The sequence below is a fragment of the Sminthopsis crassicaudata genome, chromosome 4, assembly GCF_048593235.1.
Source record: "Sminthopsis crassicaudata isolate SCR6 chromosome 4, ASM4859323v1, whole genome shotgun sequence".
NCBI classification, from domain to species: domain Eukaryota; kingdom Metazoa; phylum Chordata; class Mammalia; order Dasyuromorphia; family Dasyuridae; genus Sminthopsis; species Sminthopsis crassicaudata.
In genome coordinates, this window is record NC_133620.1 from 122636443 (window position 1) to 122654659 (window position 18217).

The 18217-nt window shown below is 32.8% G+C and overlaps 1 protein-coding gene across 1 annotated transcript in view; it reads right to left on the reverse strand.

Moving 5' to 3' along the window:
* AFDN (afadin, adherens junction formation factor) overlaps window positions 1-18217 on the reverse strand; it is a 149525-nt gene that overhangs the window by 85294 nt on the left and 46014 nt on the right. Inside the window, 5 exon segments of the mRNA XM_074309306.1 lie at window positions 2485-2642; window positions 4884-5044; window positions 5834-5997; window positions 8435-8547; window positions 12208-12403. Of these exon segments, the coding sequence (XP_074165407.1) occupies window positions 2485-2642; window positions 4884-5044; window positions 5834-5997; window positions 8435-8547; window positions 12208-12403 (792 nt within the window).

Sequence of the window (18217 nt, forward strand, 5' to 3'; positions counted from 1 at the left end):
TTTTTAAATGTACACAAGAAGACAGGAATGAAATACAATAGAGGCAACAGGGGGTATTATATATGGAATCTGTTAACATCCTGCCTTCAGCTAAATGCTTCTTTTGTGGAACTATTACAATATAGGAGGATACATAAGTGGGAGTTGGAACTGGGATAAGTAGAGGAAAGTAGAAGGTAGGTGGATAAAAAGTGATATCGGGGCCTAAGCAAAGGCTGACAAAAAGGGAGGATGGCTTCTGAGGTCTTAGGAAGATTATAGCCTTCAGAGGGAAGTGGGTCAGGAGAACTGAAGATGGGGAAAGGAGGTAGGAAGTTCCCGTCTTTTTTGTGAAAAGAGAGGGGTGGTGGAGATGTGAATTTAAAAATGGATGAGGTCTGAGGGAATTAGTATTTGCAAAGTCAGAGGAACGGGAGTGTACATGGAATCTTTCGAGGCATTTAGGAGAGTAGGAGAGCATGAGCAGATGGAAATTTCTACGTAAAGTAAATCCTCTAGAGATGATATAGACTGGTTACAGAAAATACCTAGAATTAAATTTAAAAGCTTTGCCACAAACAAAACCAATGCAATCAAGATTAGAGAAGGAAAACAGAAGGCTGGGGAAATAATTCTTGTAGTCAATGTTCTGATAAAGGTCTCATTTCTCAAATATATAAAGAACTGAGTCAAATGTATAAAAATATAAGTCATTTTCCCAATTGATAAATGTTCAAAAGAAGCAGTTTTTAGATGAAAAAATTAAAGTTCTCTGTAATTATATAGAAACTATATATGACTACAGAGATATGGAAAAATGCTCTAAATCACTGATTAATGAAAAAATTGTTGAGATAACACCTCACATCTATCATATTGGATCACAGCATACTATCTTCACTTTTTTGTTTTTTCATTCTGATGATTTTCCCCATTTGTTCTGATTGTTCTTTCACATGACTAATGTGAAAATATGTTTAACATAATTGTATATATATATATATATATATCCTCTATCAGATTGCTTGCTATCTTGGGGAGATGGAAGTAAAGGAGAGAGAAAATTGAACTCAAAATTTACAAAACTGAATGTTGAAAACTATCTTTACAATGTAATTGGAAAAAGTAGTAAAAAAAAAAAAAAAAAAAAAAAAAAAAAAAAACTTAAAGAGGAAGAAGAGCCTAAAATAGATAGCTTGGAAAGTTTAATCACTGAATAGAGAAAATAGAGACATAGATGCATCAATGTGGTTGGCAAAGAAGCTTTCAGTTTCAAATACCCTCCTCGGATGTAAATACAGCATCATGTGTTTCTGCAATTTGAATCTTTTTAAAGTTGGCACTTTTTCAAGGAAAACAATATCCATACTAACTACTATAATTTAAAAGGAAGAAATGATACACCAAAAACACAGAAGCATATATGCAACAAATTTCAAACCTAGTTACTGAAGGTGACTAAGATATCAAAGCAAAAATGATTAATATCTTAGCAAATTCTTTACAAACTTTTTACTTCCAGTAAATACTTGAGACTTGGTTGAACTGTTACATTTTTTAAAATGGATGTTACCAAAAATCACTGTAAAAAATGAAAACTATAAATCTACCAGCAGCAAAAATTAAATATTGATTTAAATGATGTTGGTCTCATACTTTGCATTTCAGAGAAAATAAAATTAAGGTTAATAAATAAATATAGGTTAATTATTTGTTTTCCCCAAAAATATTTCACTTTCTGTTGACAAGACATACTTAATTGGGAAATCTTACTCCAGGAAAATAGGTAACTCAAATATCAATATGATTGATGATTACTGGTAGATATTTTAAAAGGTAGTTTACTTAGCAATACAGTTCTAAATATGCTTCTGGTGAGATCCTTCTATTAACATGGTTACAGATACTCTCCTAGAAATTAAGAATAAAGTATAATGGGGCAGCTAGGTGGCGCAATGGATAGAGCACCAGCTCTGAAGAAAGGAGGACTTATGTTCAAATTTGGTCTGAGACCTAGCTGTGTGACCCTGGGCAAGTCACTTAACCCCAATTGCCTCAGCAAAAAAAGAGGAAGAAGAAAGAAAAAGAAAAAAGAAGGTAAGACACTCAAGTGGGTATGTATTAACAAACTTTGGATGTTTGAAGTACACTAACTTATTTAAATAAGCAAAATGAAATAGATATTTTATAATATATATATATATATATATATATATATATATATATATATATATATATATATATATATATATATATATATATATATATATATATACACATAATATATATTATATATTATTATATAGATATTTTAATCCCCATAAAGTCAAAAAGAAAAACAATCCTTTTTTATGAGTGCTAGTAATTCTAGTACACATAAACATTGAGACTATCAAATTCTAAATATCCAAAAATGCTTAGCAACTTTAAAAATTCTTCCAGTTGAAATGCAAGATCGCACCATTTTTGAGGTACCAGTGATGCTAATGGAATGTGGTTACTTACACGGGCAACACAGTAGTCCTTAGGGTTTTCTTTTTCCAAACCATATTTCTCTAAAGCTTCAACCACAGCAAAATCTGCTGTATCTGTGGTTGACAGCAAGATTGTCTTGTATGGGATGTTTGGTTTCAAACTATCTGCATAAATCCTCAGTGTTCCACCTGTTAAAAAAAAAAAAAAAAAAATCAAGTTTAAGAACATAATGACAACCCTTAAACGGCATTATTCCAAGCGTTCTCAAATTCTGGTAATTGTAATATACTTCATGTTTTGAAAAATTTCAGTTTGTAGTGAGATCTACTATAATAATTTTTGCCAAAGCACATTATTAATGGTAGTATAGAGCAGGTAAATCTAATTTTCTGAATGCTCTTATTTTCTGAACAATTTTATTCTAAATATAACAACAACTTATGCAATGAAAAGAATCATTGCTTTACTGTCAGCAAATGTTTTACAAGGGAAGAATGCTGATTTAACAAGTTTGTTTTTCTTTTATTTAACAGTTTATATTGTTGTAGACTTTGGTAGAAATCATATTTTTACTTCAAAGAATTAAGAGAATTGTTTTAATGTTCATTTTGTTTTATTTTAAAATAATAATAAATAAGAAACACTCTGTTAAACTTTATAAAACATACGTTTCGTATCAGGATAAATCAAAATCAATTCAAAATAGAGCTTCAGCTGCCACCTTATCCATTTTTCCTTAATATTTCATACTCAAACTAGGTTTACATAGATTTGTTTTAAGCATCATTTCTACTTATTAATAGATTTACTTCTTTTGTCTATTCAAACTTCTCAATTTTATCTGATTATTTGTCAATATGAAAATATATTTACAGATTCCCTCAGCAGTCCTAATGGAAAGGAAATATAAATGATTCCTATATTTTATAGGTACAAAAAATATGTTATCTGTGCATTGTACAATGCGGTATACATTCAACATTGGTTCTAAACCAATACATTTTTCTTCAGAAGATTGATTTCAAGTAATCATATTGAATTGACTCAACAGAAAGTATTAAATTACTTAGGGCTTTCTTTTTTTGATTCAAATATCAAATAATAAACTAACATATCTACTTTATCCTGTTCCTTTTTCTCTTTAATCACAACCTTGAAAAAATATCTAACTAGCCAAACATAGCCCAAAAAGTCCAAAATAACCACAAAAAAATCCAAATCACAACATAGAAAAAGAATCTAAGAGCTAGAAATAGTTTCAAAAGCATCATGATTACAAAGGTAAACTGAAATAATATAAAATATCTACAGAAAAATTGTAAAATGGAACTCAAATGTTTATCACTTGAATTAAACACATTTTTCCTGGTTATATCCTTGTGATGTAAAGACCTAATAAGATAAGACTACTTGGGAAACTCGTTAGAGTTTTGCTCTGGACTAGGAAATAGAAGACTATAGTGCTATGGCTGCTTGTGTAACGGGAAAAATCACTTGCCCACAGTGATTAAAAAATTAAGACTAGGTGACATCTAAGAACTGTTCTAGCTCTCAACAATTTTGCCACTAGAGGGTGCTCGTTAGATATTTTTCAATTACATGGGCTGGCATCAATAATATAATATCCCTTAAATGGGATTCTTAAGCATTATGGAATTGGGATAAGAGAGGAGAGAATTGTATGTGCATGAAATTTAATAAAGTTGGTACCTAAATTATTGAGTCCACAGGGAACCAATGCTTAAAGTAAGACTTGCCCAGACAAAAGGTTTTGAAGACCAAGGGTTCACATCACAATCTGACTAAATTCTTTTTATTCTAGTTCCCTGATGAAAAGCCATCAAAAAGCATACAATGTTGTAATATCAACCTTGTCATGCCATATTTTGGGGGGAGCTTTTTTTTAATCAATACCTCTATTTTTACAACTATCTTGCTATATATCTCCCAAAATGTGAGTAAGTCCATTCCTTCTTTGGGGGAAAAGGGAATATAATAAACTTTTGCTTCCCTCAGAATAATTTCTGAATTAAGCAGAGCTTTTTTCCTGATATATTCTTTATTGGCCTATCTACTCCCCACAAAAACCCAATGTTCTCCAAACTAACAGTTTCAACATTTAAAAAATGTTTTGTACTTATTCAACTTTTGGTATGCCCGTAATTATTCTTTTACAACCCTGCTTTGGAGAAAGGGGGGGGGGGGAGGGGGAAGAAACCTTTTCTCTGAACACATATAGCTGAGTAATTTACCCATTAACCTCAAGTTCAAGGGATACTGACCTGGACAGTGCCTAAAATTGCATATGACTATTATGATCCTGATATAGGTGTAAATCAAAATTAACCTATAAATACCCACACATAACCTAAAATGAACCAATACTGATATTTCAGGATATTATGTAACACATAAGTAGTCAACATTACCTGAATCAGGCCGGCCATCTGAGCTTCGGAACTCTTGCATTCTTTTTTCTAGTTTCTGTTGTCTCCGCCGTTTCATAACTACTTCAGGATTTGATATTGTGCGAGTAAAACTAGTTTCAGGCATATCTTTATACACCTCAGCTGCCAAGCGGGAATTCTCACTTGTCAGAAAAGAAACATATCATCACTGACAATTTGAATTATTTTGTTTTCCAGAGCAAAATATTAGATAAAAAATATCTTGAAACCACACAAAGATTTTTCTTGATAGCGTTACTTATTATTTGAATAGTATATCTGCTTGCTACTAAAACATCACCTGAGACTATAACAGATGTGTATGTCAATAAGAGGAGATAATGATCCTTTAAAAGTTAAGATACCTTAAAGCAAAGTTTGTTAACTACCTACTGTGTTTTCAATTACTTACTAAAAAAGACATTCTAAATTGAAAATAGACAAACATGTAGAAAAGGTATTAGTAATCTTTAAACAAGTAGGATAAACAAATTAAGTTATTGAAAGTCAGTTTCTGACTTTGATTAAACAGCAACCAATTTTCTTATTTTCTCTTTAATTTTTCCGGTCATGCTACTCTACTTGGATGTGTAAAAGTATTAAAGTATATATAAAGAATGACAGCACTCCTTTCACAAGATGAAACAAAAATGAAATAATATATAAAGGGGCATGAGAAGAAAATACTCTTGACAATAGAAATTTTCACTGCTATGGTCAAATGGAGTGTTTTCTTTTTTATAATATATGGTTAAAATAACTCATTTCTAATGTTATATCAATCAACAAGTATTTCTTAAGTAGCCACTCATATTTTTACTTACCTTTTAATCATATATGTGTTTGGTCATTATTATGCATTACTTAGGAGAAAATCTCTTGATTTGTAAAAGCAAAGTATTTAGGTTGTCTCAGCAACAAACTTAACTTACATGTCATCTCCATGCAAAGGCCTATCATCTTTATCAGATGCTTGCCGCAAAGCCTCTTTCTCCCGCTTCTTTTTTTCCTTTTTTTCTTTCTTTGAAAGAGTTCTTTTAAAGTTCTGGATCACACCTTCTTTTTCTTGTTTTTCAGGCCCATTACTTTGAGCCTTCTGGGGGGAAAAAATGGTTGTAAAAATTCTTGCTATAATAAATTCTGAAAACTAATATTAAACTATATTCCTATATGACAAAGTCAATAGAGAAAGGGAGAACATATTAAATGATTTTCAAAATGAAAACATCTAAAATATTCCTAGTTAAATCCAATTTAAAAATTGTAATAGATCACACATATATACTTATACACAATAAAAATCTTTATCTTATGGGATAGAGAGGTGCCATGATTTCAATTTAAAAGGCAGAGAATGTAAAAATCTAACAAAAAGGCTTTGAACCTTTCTGGTAATTTTCATACATAGAAACAGATGTTTTTAATTGCTCTAATTGTAAAGTTGTTTTGTTTTGCTGTGAAATAGATCTTTATACCACAAAATTAAAAAAAAAAATCTGATCTCCTTTCTCAACAATCTACAAAATCAACTTGAATATACTTGATAGCTATTGGTTAAAGGATGTACCAGGGAATGATGGCAACATGACTAGAATTAAGCTTGGGAGACCTGGAAGCCAGTTTTAACAGTTTTAACATGGAAAACTAATACTAGACTTAAAATGAGAAAATTTGGGTATAAATACCAGCTCTGCTGCCTATATGACAAGTAAAGTTTGCTGCTTGAACAAGTCACTTAACTTCAGTCAACAGGACTTTTTTCATCTATAAAACTATGATTGATACTTGCACTGTTTCCCTTCCCATTCTGGTGTAGAGTCAACTTCAAAAGGAAAGTGCATGAATAACATCAACCAGTATTACTACTTGCCCTAGAGCTGTGGTCTCAAAGTTCCTAAACTATGGAACAGAAATAAAAATATCTGCCTTGTTTACAACAAAAGACTATTGTGAAGACCAAATGAGATAACGCATAAAAAATATAGTTAACTTTCTACATAAAGCAAAATAAAAACTATTATCAGTCTCTCCTCTAGAGATATATAATGTTAAGTCTAATCCTTCCTTGACATGGCACTTCTTTTAATTATTTGAAGAGAGTTATCTTCCCCAAATATTCTCAGATTCAATATTTTAAATGCTTTAATCATTTCTCATAATATAACTTTTTAGTACTAATCATACTGCTCTGGGCAAAGTCCAATGCATCCATTTAATGCTTTATGTCACTCACTTGGCTCACAATGATCAAATAAAATGTGGTCTTTTACGTATGTCAATTCATGCTATCAAGACAGGTCACTTTCACCATTCTTCATATGTTTTAATAAGGACATTGGGTATTTGAAAATGAAAAATGACAGTCCCTATCCCTGACAGAATTTGTAATCTTTGAAGACATAGAAAAAAAACAGAAAATAGAAGCATAAGAAATATAGAAGAGAGATCAAGTTAAGAAACCATTGGAAGATAGCTTCTGGAGTCCCTTTTAACCTTGAGATCCTATGAAGCTACATTATTTAACTGTGCAGAATAAATACAACTAAGAATACAGAGGTGTACTCTACAACTTAACCTTCTTTGAATGTAGCAATTCAATCATTTAAGAAATCAACTAGGCCCAGAACACATTTCTCTACCTTATCCAAAAGAATAGCATGACAATTAAAAGCCTTCATGAAAACCTGACTATACAAGTGTACCAAAAATGTACTAAGATTTTTGGACCACCATATCTTATATTTACAGCATTTAAAATTCCAAAGACTTATTTTAAATGAAATCATGCTGCTTTTGATTTCTATTAAGTACAAATTATCATGTCAGATATAGTTTGATATAAAAAACAAGGAAGTTCAGATGGTACACGGTGGTAGTAAATATTTATTAAGCGCCTATTCTACACCAAGCATAGTCTTAGGCACTGGGAATACAAATACAAAAAAATGAAACCATCTCAACTGACACGAATCATTATTATGTGGTAATTAAATGTTCTAATAAACACAGTTAGCTAAATCAGATTTCAAAAATGTGAAAATGTGAAAATAATTCAAATAACTGATAAAGTTGCTCTGTGTTTGCATACATGTGGAATGTCTACATGTACGTGTGTGTATGCATTAATAACAACACTTCCTTATGTATTAATCTCTAAAGTATTTACCTTCTATTTTAGCCATATGTTTTTGAGACAAGGAGAAAGACATAGGAAAATCACACTCATCTAACTACAATTCTATTCCAAATCACCCAACTTCAATGCTAATGTTCTTTCTTCTACACAACAATATTATTTCTTAAAAAAGTAAGAATGGCACAAGAAAGTTGGGATTTGAACCATGATCCATGATCTTTTTACTTGAAAGCCACAGTTTAATCTACTCTTTTTTGTATGCCTTCAAGAAGTAAAAAAAGGAAGTAGAGGAAGAAACTAAACAGTAAATTTTAATTGTAAAATTTAAAAGCTGGTTAAGATCTGGCTTTGGCTCTGGACTTTAAAACTATTGTTACATAAAACTGCAGGATCCTACCTTAGGAGGAATTGCATCATTTTCATTCTTGAGCACAAATCTGCCCTCCCGATCATCTTTGTTCCAATTTAACTGTACAACTAGAGGCTTCTCATCTATATCCAATCTTCTTTCTTCTTCAAAACATGAAATTTTTTTTTAAAAAAAGATCGTGGTTATTTAACGTGGACATATAATAATGAAACCTATATTAAGTATAAAACTTTATTAATTTCAGTATTTACAAAATGACTAAAATAATTAATTTCAATTATACTCTGGTCTATATAGATTATAAAAAAATTAGTTGAGAAAATAAGAAAATGAAAGCAAATACATGATTATCAATTGTAATACAAAGATAATATAAAGAAGCAAAATGTTAATTAGGTTTCATCCTGGAGTAAAGAAGCAAAATGTTAATTAGGTTTCATCCTGGAGTAAAAAGCTTCTCAGAAAAAAATGAGCTTTCAGCCAAGCCTTAAAAGAAGTGATAAACAGATGTGCTCAAGTGGAAATAAACAACATGGGCAGTGGCACAGAGAGGGTCATGAACAAATCTCAATTAAAGAAGAGCTATGGGGCCATAGTGGCACAGTGGGAATAGAGCACCAGTTCTGGAAACAGGAAGATGAGTTCAAATCCAACCTCAGACATGTACTAGCTATATGACCCTGGGCAAGTCACCTAATTGCTCCTCTTCCCAATCTTGAGAGAGGCAAGAAAGGGCATAGATCTAAATGGAGTACTGACATAGAAAGCTGATTTGTTTAAGTTGTGGCTTTAACACACATGCTGCTGCTGCTGAACTACTAAATGGGCTCACAAAGCTTTAATCATATTTTTAATAACAACAATCTCTGAATCAGGATTTTCCATCCCATTCACATGGCATACAGGTTTATGAACTGCAAACTCAATATGCATTAGTACAGTATGGGAAAATGGCCAAAAGTGTCCTAAATCCCATGTAGATGATTATGGTAAACTCAGGAAAAAAACATTATAAGGAAGGTAACAAAAAACACAAGAAGGGGAAAGTAGTTGGCAAACATATTTAAGATTAAGTCACATGCAATCAGTTGAGGGGATTGAGGATATTTAGTCTAGGAGAAGACTCAAAGAGGAGAATTATCTTTCAAATATCTGAAAGGCTGTCAAGTGGAAGCAGGATTAGATTTGGATTCAGAGAAGAAAAATAGGAACAAGGGATCAAAGTTGTGAAGAGTCAGACTTGGATCTGACAGAAAGAAAAGACCTGTTTAAAAAAAGTTTAAAGAGCTACTGTTTAGGAGATGATGGATTACCTACAATAAAGAGTTCAAGCAAAGATTAGGTGACCACTTCCTTGAATACTTAAAGAGGATTCTATTATACATATAGGTTTGATTACATAACTCCTATAGTCTTCTCAAACGAAGATTTTGTGATCTTCCTATTTAATTTCAGTCACTGTCTATAGCATAGTACATGCATGTGTGCGCACGCGTGTGTGTGTGATACAGATAGATATATCTAGAGATACCTATATGTTATAAACATATACCCACACACAGACTATCTTAGTTAGAATATGAATGACTGAATGTATACTTCACAAGTGCTTACACTATATGTAAAGCCGCTAGACTTGGATTAGGAAGATCTAAATTCAAATCCAGACTTAAGATATTTATTAGACTGCATGACTATGGATAAGTCAGACTTCTCCCTCCCCCAATATAAAATTATAATAATACTAGTACCCATTTCCCAGGGTTCTAGTGAAGGATAAAATGGAATGGTAAATTTAAAACACTTACCATTTGACATGCAAAAAAATTTTGCTTATAAAAACTATCCTTTCTAATGATAAGTGTTGAAGGTGATGTGGGAAAAGGTTGGGGAGAAATTGGGACATTCATTGTTGGTGGAGTTGAATTCACAACCATTCTAGAAAGCAATTTGGAACTATGCCCCAAAGGCTACCCAACTGCACATACCCTTTGATCCAGCATTGTTTTTACTGGACTTGTATCCCAAAGAGATCATAAAAAAGGGAAAGGGACCCACATGTGCAAAAATGTTTGTAGTAGCCCTTTTTGCAGTGGCTAGAAACTGTAAACTGAATGGATGTCCATCAGTTGGAGAATGGCTGAATAAGTCTGTTTTATATACATATATGAATGTTATGGAATATTACTGTTCTATTAAAAACAAACAATTGTCAGGATGATTTCAGGAAGACCTGGAGAGACTTGCACGAACTGATGCTGAGTGAAGTGTGTAGAACCAGGAGATCACTATAAACGGCAACAAGAAGATTGTGATGATCAATTCTGATGGATGTGATTCTTTTCAACAATGAGGTTATTCAGGCCAATTCCAATAATGGAGAGAGTCATCCGCATCCAGAAAAAGAATTATAAAGACTGAATGTGGATCAAAGAAGAGTGTTTTCATCTTTGTTATTTGTTTGCCTATTTTTTTCTTTCACCTTTTAATCTGATTTATATTGCACAGCAGGATGAATCTATATTGGATTGCTTGCTGAGTAGAAGAGAGAAAAATATAGAACACAAGATTTTTCAAAAGTGAAAAAAACTATTAAATTTATAAAAATTCTTTTTTAAAGAAAAGAACCATCTTTTCTTGATTTTAGGTAAATTAGGTTCGTACTTCCTGAGCATCTAAAGTAACATGAGACAATTTAAAAACAGATATTTTCTTCCTTTCAGACTTAATTTCTATTTATTTATATAAATTAATCATGTTAATAACATTATTGGCATTTTAGGTATTTCAGATACAGATATTTATTAAAACAAATGTTATAGTATTATTGCTTTCTCCCCCTCCCTCCCATAATGTTGTTTCAAGGAGGGATACCTATACTAATTAATTAATTACTAATTAAGCTTATCCCTCATGTCACGATCAGGTTCAGCTGTGTTGAAAATAGCAATTATTACAACCTAAGGGTTATTATTTACTTGCAACTGAATTTCCAAAAATGTGTAACATATCATTAGAATAGGTGATCAGTAGGCCAAACAAGGGTTTCACTATAAAAACAGGTTACGCTACTTACTGCTCTGATCAGTGTGGAAACTTAGTGAAGAAGCTCCCTGTTTCCAATGCAATCAGCTCTTCCTCTGAACCTTATAGTCTTTCAGATAATTATCTAAGTACACTTAAAGGTTAAATGACTTGCTTACGGTCATATAGCCAATATGGATCTGAGATGAAATTTGAACCCAAGTGTTCCTAACTATATGAATTTCTAAACACTACAGTGTAGTCTCTACCTTATTTGTCTGGAAAACTTAATAGAAAGAAATGAAATTCTACTCCTAATAGAAATGCATGCCATAATGTAACAAACATCAAAAACTTAGAAGATTGCTAATATCTATTTTTGCTATCTTGCCTCACTGCGTAGTTTACTACACAACCTTGAAGATTAAGCTCCCATGTTTTCTCAATGTTCCTTCCTATGTCCCCCAATCACAATGTTAAGAAAGTTTGAATGCTATGTATTTATTTATCACAGTATTTGGTATAAGAATTATCTGTTTACATGTCATCTCTCTCCTACAATGCTTTCAGTGCTTATTATTTCTCATCTCTCAGTTTCAAAAGATGCTTAACAAATGTTTAAATTCATGCAAAATCAAATGAAATCAGCATATCACTTACACTTTTAATTACCCTGGAAATGGGGGCTCTTTTCCAGGGTGTCAATATATTTAAACAAAAGGAAAGCCTACCAATTCCAACATTTGACAAACACAACCCAATCAGGATACACTAACCTCCACTGACATGCACTTCATAGAGTGAATATTTAGGAGATGATAGCATTCTCATGTCAGGTCGAAATTTCTCTGCAAGAGTTTCTATGACATCTTGAGTTGTAGCAGTGCTAGAGACTCGGATGCATTTTGTTGCAAAGTTTCCAGCAGCTTTATCTTGAAAGTAAAATCTCATTACCCCATGGAATTCCAGATCCTAAAAATTTAGGGAAAAAAAAATTTCATTACTGAGGAATAAAGGCAACCAGACATTATGCCTTGGAAATTATTTATTGGCAAATAAATAATTTTATTATTTGGTAAAGGAAAAGGTTTTCCACAGAATAATCTATTTCATTAAAATCAGAAATATCTTAGAACTAAAAGATATTTAAATGAACATTTAAAGAGTTATGGAAATCTTTTAAAAGGTTGCCTCACTACAAATATCATTCTGGTTGATTTACAAATAGCTTTAACTTGGGAGCAAGTAACAGAAATAACAGAAGGGCAAAGGCAGTTTATAACTATTATTCCGCACATAATTTTGATCAATAAAGAAAAAACCAGGTTACTAAAGAAGAATACAAAAGGTCTTGCAGAACATAAGCATGTTAAATCTTAAAAAAGCAAAAGCTACCAACCATCATAGAATCAGAGTTCAAAGGTACCTTACCATATGGTCATCTAGTTCAGCTTGTCCCTGGAATGGGGAACATACTCTCTCTTTTAAGGCAAATCATTCCATTTTTAGACAGCTCTTAAGAAATTTTTCCAGATCAAGAGAAAATCCATCTCTACACCTTCTAAACAATACTCATAGTACTAGCCTTTGAAGAACAAACAAAACCAACAAATTTTTGTGGGGTTTGACAGGAGGGTAAAAAATTTATCTCCATCAACCATCTAATACATTTTAATACATAATCGTTCTCCAGAAGGTTTTGCAAGGGTCAATGTTAAAAAATGTTTTATAAATGTTTTATAAATAAAAAGCTATAATAATAATAAAAATAATAGTTCTCAGAAAATTATCTGCTGAATTTAGATTACTGCAAAGCTAATTGGATGAACAATGATTATTTTCCTTCATAAACACTTCTATTTCTATTTTGAGATACGCTGTTCTCCATAATCTAGGCTCATTCCTATCTACTTATAACACACATATTAAGACCATGCTATGTTAAACAACAGGAATAAAAATGTAAATGATAAAAATCAAGATGGCTTTTTTCTGTTAGGGAAAAATAAAGGGCAAGGACAGAACCCATTTTCCTTTTTTACTTATACTTAGAGATGATCTTACTTTATTACTATCAGTCTGCCTAAATTCTTGTTTATCTAGAACCATTTTCATATGGTGCTTTATAAACTGCAAAAGATCAATAAAAATTTTCTTGAATTAAATCTGTAAGTATTCTAGTTAGTAGGACATTATATCATCAATATGGATACTCATTTACAAAGAATTGAGCTTTAATAACTACAATAGACATAAGTCATATAGATACAATTTAATCTTTTCTTTGTGATTAGAAAAAACAATTCAGAATACTATATAAGATTCTAAGTCACCATTACAGACTCCAGGTCACTAAAATTTAAAAGGAAAAAAAAAAAAAAAAAGCTAAAGGCTGTAACTATACTTTGTTACTGAGTAAACTTTTTTAGATTAAGTCCCTTTCTGGATTAAGTAGCTTTTTAAAATTATTTAAGAAGGAAATGATTAGCAGAATGCTATAAAAAATTTCAAATTACAAGAAAAACATAACTCTCTCTGCCTCTCATCTTTTCCTACTTCATCCTATCTTGCACATTTCCATATTGATCTTTCAGAAACACTGATTTGCCTAAGTCATTCCTCCCCCAGTTGGGATCCCCAAAAGCTCCTAGGAAGCCTATAATATGAAGTCCAAATCTTTGTACAAAGTCCTGCTTAGCTTACCCCCACCACCTACCTATCCAACCACATGCTTCATTATTCTCCTGTATTAATCATTTGTAGCACCCCAACCAAATTGCTTTGCTGAACAAGATATGCTTTCCTAGTACTTCCACTTAGAAAGCAGAAACAAATCTTTGAAGGCCCAAATCAAGCTGGATAGCAAGATGCTTTTGAGTCACTCAAGCCTACAACAATCTTTATAGTAATAATATGACAATCATATAATGCTTGTATTACAGTATTCTGTCATTATTAACTTCTTCCTACTCCTATGCAGAGTTTCACATGGCAGAGATTAAGGTTCATACTTCTTTGCAGATTGCAGATTGGGGCCCCACTTCACCATACTGCTTTTAAATGAAAAGACAATATTGAAATAATGACATTTATACATCTCATTAAGGTCTCAGGCAAACCATATACCAATAGTATAAGAAGCAGTTATAGTAGTAGATATGGCACTGCAAATACAAAAACAGGTTCACAACCTTCCGCAGACATTAGCAAGCCACTTAAGCCTTTGTTTCCTTTTTTCTCTACCATTAAGAGGCTGGACTTTAAGATCCCTTCCAGTTCTTAATCTATGAATATTATCATTTTTACAGATAATAAAAAAATCAAAATTTAAGAGTCCTTTTTCTAGATGCAGATGGCTGTTTCCATGTCTATTGGAATTGCATTGAATCATCTCATACGTGAAAAAGAGCCAAGTCTATCATGGTTGATAGTTATCTGTGACTCAATTCTCCATATATTTTAGAAACAAAGCCTTTATCAGAAACACTAAAAATTGCTTCCCAGCTTTCTACTTCCTTTCTAATCTTAGCTGTATTGGTTTTGTTAGTAAAAAATCTTAACTTAATATGTTCCCTATTTCTTGTTGGGTTGTAAATTGCTCCCTCCTCCAAAAATCTGACATGTAAACTATCCCTTGCTCTATAGTATCATTCATTATGTCTAAATCACATATTCATTTCCACCTTAGTTTGGTATGGAGCAGTAGATTTTGATGTATGGCTAATTTCTGACATACTGTTCCAAGCAATTCTGTCAAATGGTGAGTTAGACGGTGAAATTTTAATTGCGATTTAAAGGAATCCAGGGAAACGTAGAGACAGAAATGAAGAGAAAGAATATTTTTGCCATGGGGAATTGTCAAGGAAAATGCACCTAGGAGCAGCTTAGATGGAATGATGGGAAAGAGTCTAGAAGGAGAGGTTACCAAGGAATAAATTTCTTGACTAACATAGATGACAGTGAAAAATAATTCTAGATTTCTTGATTGTTGTTTATACTGATGATCTCCACTGATCATATAATCTCAAACAAGTTACCCACCCTCAGAGTAAAAACCAGCATTTCCTTTCAGTTCCAAAGTTTCTAATTCTAATATTGTAAATTCCTGTATCAGGGATTCATAGTTCACAGCACACAGAAATCACAAATGTTTTTTAATGATATGCAGCCTGTATCAGTCATAGACAATGGACCATAAAATATCTTTATCATGGTCAGAGGCTGACCATGAAGTATCCTTGGAGGCTGTAGTACTGCAGGGTTAAGCCTTATTCAAAAGCCTACTATACTTCTGCTTTTACCAAATCACTTAACCTCTCAAAAGTCTTACTTTTTTCTGAAAAATGGGTACCTATGTCATATGATTATTAGGAAGGTACTTTTAAGAATGCTATATATAGTGTCTGTGTACACACACACACACACACACACACACACACACACACACACTCACACACACACACCCCTGTGCTCCTTCCAGTTCAATTCCACTTCTCCCTGGAAGTGGAAAGCATCAGGGACTGACTGAAAAATATAAGTTCCTTAGAGGACCAATTTATTTTTATTTGTTGTTGTTTTACCCAATAGTCAAGCACATGCCTATGAGAGATTCAAACTGAAGACTTCCAAGATAGCCATTCAATAGTACAGTTGCACTTATAATGATTTATATTTGGTCAGTACAGAAGAGATCCTTGAATTTAAGGCATAATATGCCAAATCTCCTTCTCAATCCAGAGATGGCGCCAAAACAACACTCACAAGTCTAGATGAGCTGGTGCTGTTTCACAATGCTGATTCTAAGAATTTTACTTAATAAGGAACTATAAGAGGATGAAGGGCAATACCACTGTTTCAGAAAACTAAATAAAACAGAATTTCTCAAACTCAGAAGTTTTATAAATATCTAACAAAGAGGAGACAGAAGAACAGAAAGAAGTAATAACTACTGTATATAACACATTTAGAAGGTAATGAATAAATACTTGTGTTATGTGCAAAGTAGTTATGTATCTAAATGGTCAATAAAAAGAAGTATTAAGTGACTATTATGTGCTAGGCACTGTGCTAAAGGCTGGGTATACAAAGAAAAACAAAAGGCATTCCCAGGGCTTCTAGTCCTAAAGGGGAAGGCCACAAGAAAACAACTATAAAGAAACAAACTGTGTACATAATACAGAAGCTGAGATTTTAGATGGGACTAGAAAACCAGGAAAACTAAGAGGCAAGAGATGGGGAAGGAGCAACTTCTCCAGTTCACAACAACAGTCATCTGCAAATTCTAACTCCCATATATCCTCATATCCAATTGAGCTTTCACCACCTCACTCAGACTAATTATCTCCCTGAACTTAGTCTTTTTATTTCCTCAACGCAATTGCCAAATTGATATTCTAAAGCACATGCTATTTTCCCTTCCCTGATCACCATTGCTTTGGTGACTCTTTTTTTGCTGCTAGGATAAAATACTAATTGCTATCAACACTTTGAAATTCTTCAACTTCTATTGACATCCTCCAATTTAGACATTTGATGCTCAGTCGATCTGGGCTACTTGCAGTTCCCTATACATCACAGCCAATCTCCTACCTCAGTGCCTCTTCCTTCATGAATGGAAGGCTCTTAGTGAACACTTAGACCTCTAGGAATCTTAAGCATTCCTCAGGACTAGCTGGAGCTCTCTCTAGGCCTTAATGCCCCTCCCACAACCCACTCTCCAAAAATATCTAAAAAGTTTACATTTACTTATCTGCACATCTATTCATTTTTCCAAACAGAAGAAGGGTAAAATCCCGCAAAGCAAGGACTGTTTTCATGTTTGTCTTTATATCCCCCACATTGGCATAGTACCTTGTCCTTCATTTTTTTGTGGAGGAGAGGGACAGAGAGTTGGTTCAAAGGGATATTCTGTTATTTTATCAGCTTAGCATGGTTCTGGTGACAAGTTTTTACTACATTGCAGACAGGCCCTCTTCCCAGAAATGTAGTAGCCTTACTTAGCGAGTTTCCGGGGGGCACTAATAAGTTAAGCAACTTTCCCAGGTCACCCAGTCTATATATAAGCAGTAGAAACACTAGATAGATAGCAAAGCAGAGAAGAGGCCTGGAATCAGAAATACCTCACCTATGGGATGCTGAATAGGTCTCTTGCCTAGTCTGCCTCAGTTTCCTCAATTGTCAGGGATAATAGCATCTGGCTCACAGGATTATTGAGAAGATCAAATCTGATCTTCTAGTAAAAAATCTGATCTTTACTAGTAAAGCCCACAGCCCTTGTTATTATCGAAAACTCTTCCTTACTACCAGGAAATAGTAAATATTTATTAACAACAACAAAAAGATGTACAATTCCAAACTTCTTCAGAATAGTTGGACCACTTCACAGCTCCAGCAACAATACATTAGTTTATCATCCGATAGCCACTCCAAAGTTGCCTGTTGCTTTTTCTTAAACCACCTCTACCTATCTGCAACATGTCAGATGAAAACTTTTAATTTGTATTTCTCCTGCTATTGTGATCTGGAATATATTCTCAATATGGCAGGTTCTAATGTGAAATTTTTTTCAAGATTATATTTCTCTAATAATTATTATTCAAAGGTTCATAATCTTGAAAAAAATTTCACAATACAATCTATCATAGTTAAAAATTTTAATCAAGGATATTTACACCAAAGCTTTTCCTACTCATTCTGTACTTCTGTGTCTTTAAAAGAACTATTTTGTCTAGTTGAGGGGTCAGCAAAACTCTGACCTAGGACAGATCCAGAACACTGTTAAGCTAT